Genomic DNA, 7336 nt, shown 5'->3' with positions numbered 1-7336 from the left:
GATGAGGTTGAGGGATTTGTGTTGTTGTTGTTGTTGTTGTTGTTGTTGTTGTTGTGTTGTGTTGTGTTGTGGTGTGGTGTGATGTGTGGTGTTGTGTTGTGTAGTGTTGTGTGTTGTTGTATTGTGGTATTGTGGTGTTGTGTTGTTGTGTTATATTGTGTTGTTGTGTTGTGGTATTCTGGTGTTGTGTTGTTGTGTTGTGTTGTGTTGTTGTGTTGTTGTATTGTGTTGTGTTGTTGTGTTGTTGTGTTGTGGTATTGTGTTGTTATGTTGTAGTGTTGTGTTGTATTGTGTTGTGGTGTTGGGAGAATTATATTTATATTTGCACTCTTATTAACGGTTAAACACCCTTGTTAACGTTTGATTTATATTTGCAGGCCGGGACTTCTTCACAAGGTGTAGCCGGGGGTAGTCATAATACAACTGGTGTTGAGGATGAGGATGATGATGATCAGGAGGATTGATTGTAATTAATATAACTTTAAAAATAATTTCTTATGTTGTATAAACAATATTTATTATGTACCAGTCGAGAAACTTTTATTTGTTTTTATTGAAATAAGTGTGTGATATATGCGTGAGATTGAATATTATACTGCTAAATGAACAGGTTTTTTAAAATTATTATCGATATTATACAGGGTTTTTCCAATTTTCAGAATATTATTCAAAATATTTTTTTAAAAATTATTATTTTTAGCGACGGATTTTCCGTTGCTAAATACGTATTTAGCAACAGATTTTCCATGGCTAAAAATTGTATTTAGCGACGAAAAACGTGCATGGAAAAAAAATTGACATTATAAATACAAAGAATTAGCGACGAAAATTCCGTCGCCAAAAATGTATTAGCGACGGAATTTCCATCGCTAATACTTTTTTTATTTTTTTTATTTAATTTTTAAATGGCAACGAATTTGTCGTCGCTAATACACCGTCGCTGAACATTAGCGATGGAAATTCCATCGCTAATACCATTTTTAGGGACCATGTATGTAGCGTCGAACTTTTAGCGACGGAATTTTATTTTTTCCGTCGCTAAAAGTTTTAGCGACGGAATATACACCTTTAGCGACGGAAATGTCCGTCGCTAAAAGGTGAAAATCCAGCAGTGTAGCTATATTCACATGTCCTACACCATCTCAAACAAATATCAATACCAAATGAGAGATTGTTATTACTCAAACAAAAGCTATTGTGCGGACTACAACCTAACACATTTTATAGAAACCATCTTTCCCTTTTAATTTATACGTAAACTACCTTTAAAGTGGGTTTTTGTTTCAATTAACTACCTCCCAGTTAAATTTTCACTGAAACCCTAAAAATACCCTTAAAAACTCACATTTAAGACACATAACTCACTTTGTTAATGTTTACGTCAAGTTAGGATTTAGTCACGTACTCTAAGCGTGCATTTTTTTGACGTTACTTTTAGTTTTTAATGAAGATTTGGCGATATAGAAAATAAAATGCGGTTTTTATAAAATGACCATTTATAAGGTGGTTTCTAGGAAAACCTTTAATAATTTTATAAAGACACTGCTGTTAGGATTCTATTATGTGCTTTTGACCAAACCATGCAGTTCACAAAATACAATTAACAAAATTTAAGATCTACATAAAAGTGAAACAAGAAATCAAATCAGAGACAAGAATTTTTAAGTAATCACAATTTCCGGCTACATTTTTTTCCTCACTATAAACCTGAGACCTTTTTCAAATCTTCCTGAAAGCTATACAAAAAAAATTCTTATTCCTTTCAGCATGTTTATTCAGCCTATCTCCGCTTCTTTCTTAATGCCAAGATATGATGGAATAGTATATACACACACATACATCTGACCCAATCAAACAAACTGATCGGTCCATCGTCTAATCAACAGATTGGTCGATCACCCAAGCATTCTAGCTAGTATTCTTCTATCGATTGGGTGGCTAATCCTCAAATTTTTTGCTCTGTGATGGAATGATCGGTGGACTGATTTTTGTGGGTTGAAAATCTAATTTGTAAAAGATCTTATAAACAACATCTACCACTATACCAAAACTCTGAAGTTATGGTAATGATTGACTGAGAGAAGTAGTTTTATACTCTTAATAAAAATAATATAAAACTTGTGCCCAAAAGAAAAAAAAAAGTATAAAACCAAGTTCAAATATGGTACTAAATCAGTGCTCAAGGAAAGAATCAACAAAAACACAAACAAATCAATCTTTATCAATTCACATTCTCCATCTTGCTTGCATAAGATGCTTGCATAAGATGTGCAAACACTATCGTCTATCTACCATTTCCTCAAGCATGAGATTTCTAGATTGAAAAGGACAAACAAGGAATCGAGCATTAGAAACTATATCGACTATACTCTTTCACTTTTATTTTCTGCCGAGATTCTGTGGGAAACTAGCAAAAAGAACAATACATTCACCTTACAAAACCAACCTTGTAGCAATCAACCAAAAAACCACGATAGAAAAAACCTCTACAAAGCAGCAGGATAGAGAATAATAGCGTTTACATTATATTTTACATACAGCATAAAAGCTACAAAAGAAAATAAAATAAAAACCTAAACTCAAAAAATTCTACATCCTCTTCGGTTCATCTCCTTAAGACCCAAGGGAAAGACTCTTCATTCTAATTACAACCCCAGAAAACAAAATAAAAAAAAGGGTAATTTCACCCATCCCACCCACGTCTCTTTCCCCCATCAAAAAGAGTCACTTATTCCTAATACCTTCCAGCATATTTATAACCAACCCCCTCAAATTTCTCTACATTACAGAACACGCATTAGGGTTCTCATCACTAAACATTTGAGGAGGATATGCATACTCCATCGGCTGATATCTTGGATAATAATAATAAAATTCATTCCTTTTCTGCTCAACCTTTACAGCACCTCCGGGGCCGGTCACTACTGGGGCAGATGCTGCTGCCTCATCCCCGGCGACAGCATCTTTCTTCTCCACGGCTTCTTTCTCGGTTTTCTCACCTTCGGGCTTTTCTTCAGTCTTTTTATCTTCTTTGGGCTTCTCATCATCCTTGGGCTTTTCTTCGTCAGGCTTTTTCTCTGGCTCAGTCTTGACAATGATGGCGTGCTTCCCTGTACGCTTGTACATGTATTCTACCAGTTTTGGGGGGTCGAATATGCCTTTCACTGTAACTTGTGAGGCTTTGAGCTCAGGTTCGGCAGACTGAACACCTGAAATATGAAATGTTCCAGCAATGTTAATAATTGAACAAGAGTCTGTATTATGAGAGATTAACAACTTTGTACTCCCAAATTTATTTTATTATAAACACAAACAATCTAATATTGCATAGGACCCTGAAATATTTCAGTGTTCCCGGGTAATAAAGAAGTTTAGAGATACCAAAGTGGCTAGACGTATTTGTATTTAATACTTTAAAATTATGAATGTTGTATTCAAATTTGGATTTTAAACAAATATTTATTTTGTAGTTGAATGAGAAGGTTGTCAGAGGCTTTTGGGGGAGATTGTCACCAACGTTGTTCTTAAAAAAAAGAAAGGGTACTATTTGACAATTAAAAAGGGTGAGAGCTACAAATCGAGATCTTGAGTTAAGAAACAATAAAATATGGGCGCAGATCGAATCAAAGAACAGTCCTTAACAGATTATTGAATTGAAAAAAAGTCTCATGCTATTCTCGTAAACTATGACCAGATCATTAATTTTAAATTATAACTTTTGAAAAAAAATTTCCCCTAGTAATAATAATAATATAAGCAAGAAAAATTTGGACAAGAAGTACAAACGTTGAGAAATGCCAGATCACAGTAACTCTCAATAAAGAATTTAGAAGCAAGTTTCAACAATACATACATATAAACTATATAAAGTTAATTGAGGGAATTTAGCTTCGAAATATATGTATGCTAAAAATGCTTATGGAGTAGATTTTTAGTAGAGAAGTGGTGAAAAAGGAGAATTTAGTATAATAATTACAAAACACCAGTTAATAACAAACAAAAGGTACATCAACTAGCCATTACAAAACAAAATAGTTCAGAGGCATGCAAAGCAATGTCCCCTAAAAGTAAATGGAGGCAACTGTACTACTATGAAGGTTAAATAATTCAGCATCTTTAGAAATAAGAGAGTGGAGAAATTTTTATATTGTACCACGAATTAAGACTGATTCCGTCTTCGTGCCATATTTGCAAAAAAAATAAAATAAAAAAAATATCGATGATTATAACTTTTCTACTAATCCATTTTCGTGATATAGTCATGAGAATATAATTCCAGGTGATCTTGATTCGTACATCAACTACAATACCAAGTTGATCAGTACAAAATCCCTAAGACCCCTAACCCAAAATTAGGTATATCTTTCAGTCATCACTAATGACTCGCACCGAGCGAGCACCCCCTGCTCACCCTCTTTCAACTCTCCATGCTTGGACTAAGGGCTCATTTGATATTGCTAGAAGGACAAAGGACTCTCTATCAGAACACATAATATGACAACGGGTTGATCTATATCTATACCATATAAACGGGTTGCTAGAAGGTTAGGTTGGGAATTATGATTATTCAATCAAAGGCGCAAATCCATCCACCGAACTATTATTTCTGCGGGGGTGGTTCTGATAGGATCTAGACTAGAGAGATAAGTTGCTTAGATAAGCCAACTTATAAAAGCAACTCACATAAGCTGTGAAACATAATTGTTCAATAATCATAATATCATATAGGCCGCTTCAACATCGCAACTTGTTTATTGTTAGTAAAAATTAATTTTTTTTTCCTGTAAGGAAAACCTCAATTCAAGATAATATTGAGGGTGTTTGGTTGCATTGTTTTTGAGAAATGTTTTCTCAAAAGTACTGACGCATGGCATTTATGTAAATAAGAGTTTTCTATACATTTCTATAAACTGTGTTTGGCTCCAAAAAAATTTACAGAAATGTTTTCTATAAAGTGCCCAAAAGTACCAAATTTTATGGAAATTGATTTCCTTCTAAAATGGGAGGAAATCTCTTGGAAATCTGACGCATTCATTATTTAAATAATAAAACTCATTAACTCTTTTCTACAAAGTTCTCACTTTTCTATAAAGTTGGTGGTGTTTGGTTATATTTCTATAAATTATAGGAAATGTTGCTATTTTCCCAAAAGTTATTTCTCATTTTCTTGTTTTGAACCAAACAAGCACAATATAAAAAATAAGAAAATTTGTACTTTTTAACTTCTCAAAACTTTTCTTATAATTTTTTTAAAAAATACAAGGAAATCAAATTTGGGATGGAAAACATTTCCTATAATTTATAGAAATGTAACCAAACACCCCATAAATCTAGAGTGTATGTATGCTAGAAAAACGCAGCAATTTTTAAAAGCATCATCAGATAGCTTCCTAAAAAGCACCTTACAAAAGTAGGCTGGCGGCTTGTCTAACCAAGATCTTTTTTTTAATAACTAAAGATAACTATTGACTGCTTCTTAAAATAAGAATTAAGCAGCAGCAACCTAAAAATACAAATATCGAATTGGCCCCAACTCCTTTTGTTACCAAAGATGGGACCTGAATAAAACTCATTAGGCCACAAAAAAGTCCTAAAAGTGCAAATTTAAAATTGTAAAATTAAAAGGTGAGAATCCATAACCTTTCATCTTTAGAATCCTCTTCTTGATCTCTTGTGCGCAGGCCTCACAATGCATGTGCACCTTCAGCACCACCGCAATCACTACAGGCTGTAACACAAACAAAACAGCCAAAACAAAATTCAAAATTACTCCCCTGCATCTCCAAACCACTACAAATCAACCCGTACAAAAGTAAAATAATGGAAATTTTACAAACTGACCTCCTCTTTCTTTTCTTCAACTTTGGGCTTCTCCTCCTCCTTCTCTTCTTCCTTCTTCTCCTCCTTCGGCGGAGGAAGCGGAGTCAAAAGCTGGACTTTTCGACCCGTTTTCTTCTGAACTCTGTCGACAACCTTCAACGGATCCTCTGCAGCCTTCTTGCCTTTAACCACCACCTTGTGAGTTTTACAGTCGGTCCTCACATCTTCCACACCTTCACACAAAACCCATTGTCATTCCCTACATATTTTTCAAGGTTTTTCGCTGGCAAATATACACCAAAATCTACCGTATTTGCAATTTGCTAATTTACACTCAATTCACCAACACGTGTTTTCTCAATTTCGCTAAGTACACTCTGGTTAAGTTAATTTATTAATTTGTAACTTAGATACTAAAAAAATTAAATTGCTATATGGGGGGGTTTTGATAAATTTCCCCTTTTACCTTCAAAGCCTTTGAGGGAACGCTTGACCTTGCGAGCGCAGCCCTCGCAATGCATGAACACTCTCATCTCAATCTCTTCCGGCGGAGGAGGAGGTGGTGACGGCGTCTCCTCCGCCGGCGGAGCGTCGCCGGAGGGTTTCTCTTCACCGCCCTCTTTCTTGGGCTCGTCCTCTGGCTTTGGGGTCGGGTCCTCCGCCTTCGGTTTCTCGTCCTCCGCTTTCTTCTCCTCTTCTGGCTTCTTCACTTCCTGTAACAACGAAGTTAAAAAGAAAAAAAATTCATAAAAGCCCAAAACAAAGAGAAATAGCAAAATAAACTACAGAAAAAAGAGAACTTTTTTCCCTCCGTCAAAAAATGATAAAAAAGGAAACTTTAAGGAAAGCCCTTGTAGCCAAGAGGGGCTTATCGTGAACATAAATAAAATTCCTGCAAATATAATCAAACTTTTCTTTGTAAAAAAAGAGTCCAAGTACAACTTTATAATGGGCTTGAAAGACTAGATTATTAGAACCAAACTCACGAAAAACACACTGTTAGATTTAAGAATCAGGTTCAACGATTAACTCTTAATTGGCAAAAGGTAGGGGGAAAAAGAAGAAGAAGAAGAAAATTTAACTTCAAATAAACAATTTAAAAATTTGCAGGAGGACACAGAACCGACCTCCCCCATTTGCTCTCGTAACACAATAAGCTAATGCTGACGATCTCCTCTCTCTCTCTCTCTCTCTCTCTCTAGCCTCTTCTTCTCAAAACACACTCTCTCTCTCCAGGGCGAAGGAGATGTGGGCTTTTATTACGGAGACACGTGCGATTGCACGTGCCTCCGCTTGCCAAGTGTTACACCCTCACCGTTGTCCTTCACCGCGGGCACACTCTAATGAGGGTATCTATCCTACTCCATCACTAGCCACACCCTGACTAATTCTGTACTTAGTAGGATACTGCGAGGCATTGGAATGTTTGACGATTTACGACGAGGAACCCTCAAATGCACCGCCCAACTAGGACGGTCCCACTGAAGTTATATTCGCACCCAATAATGCACCTCTG

At 35.6% G+C, this 7336-nt stretch overlaps 1 protein-coding gene across 2 annotated transcripts; it reads right to left on the bottom strand.

Moving 5' to 3' along the window:
• LOC109830613 (heavy metal-associated isoprenylated plant protein 7-like) lies at positions 2475-7056 on the bottom strand. Of its 2 annotated transcripts, none has more exons than XM_020397924.1 (5): positions 6948-7056; positions 6287-6533; positions 5842-6053; positions 5641-5728; positions 2475-3209 (listed from the first exon to the last, which is right to left on the bottom strand). In XM_020397924.1, exons 1-5 carry the CDS (start codon positions 6954-6956, stop codon positions 2779-2781), a joined length of 987 nt encoding a protein of 328 aa, XP_020253513.1. In that variant the 5' UTR covers positions 6957-7056; the 3' UTR covers positions 2475-2778. The 2 variants fall into 2 exon arrangements, with proteins under 2 accessions (XP_020253513.1, XP_020253514.1); XM_020397925.1 differs by having other exon boundaries at positions 5845-6053.

The sequence above is a fragment of the Asparagus officinalis genome, chromosome 2 (assembly GCF_001876935.1).
Source record: "Asparagus officinalis chromosome 2, Aspof.V1, whole genome shotgun sequence".
NCBI lineage: Eukaryota > Viridiplantae > Streptophyta > Magnoliopsida > Asparagales > Asparagaceae > Asparagus > Asparagus officinalis.
The sequence above is the reverse complement of the archived record's forward strand: the minus strand, read 5'-3'. Positions and strand labels throughout refer to the sequence as shown.

Bases quoted from the DNA above. Each gene is read 5' to 3' on its own strand.
- LOC109830613 (XM_020397924.1), bottom strand. The intron at 6,054-6,286 runs GTAAAAGGGGAA...TTTTGTGTGAAG, and splicing joins TTCCCTCAAAGGCTTTGAAG to GTGTGGAAGATGTGAGGACC. The intron at 3,210-5,640 runs GTTATGGATTCT...TTCATATTTCAG, and splicing joins GAGGATTCTAAAGATGAAAG to GTGTTCAGTCTGCCGAACCT.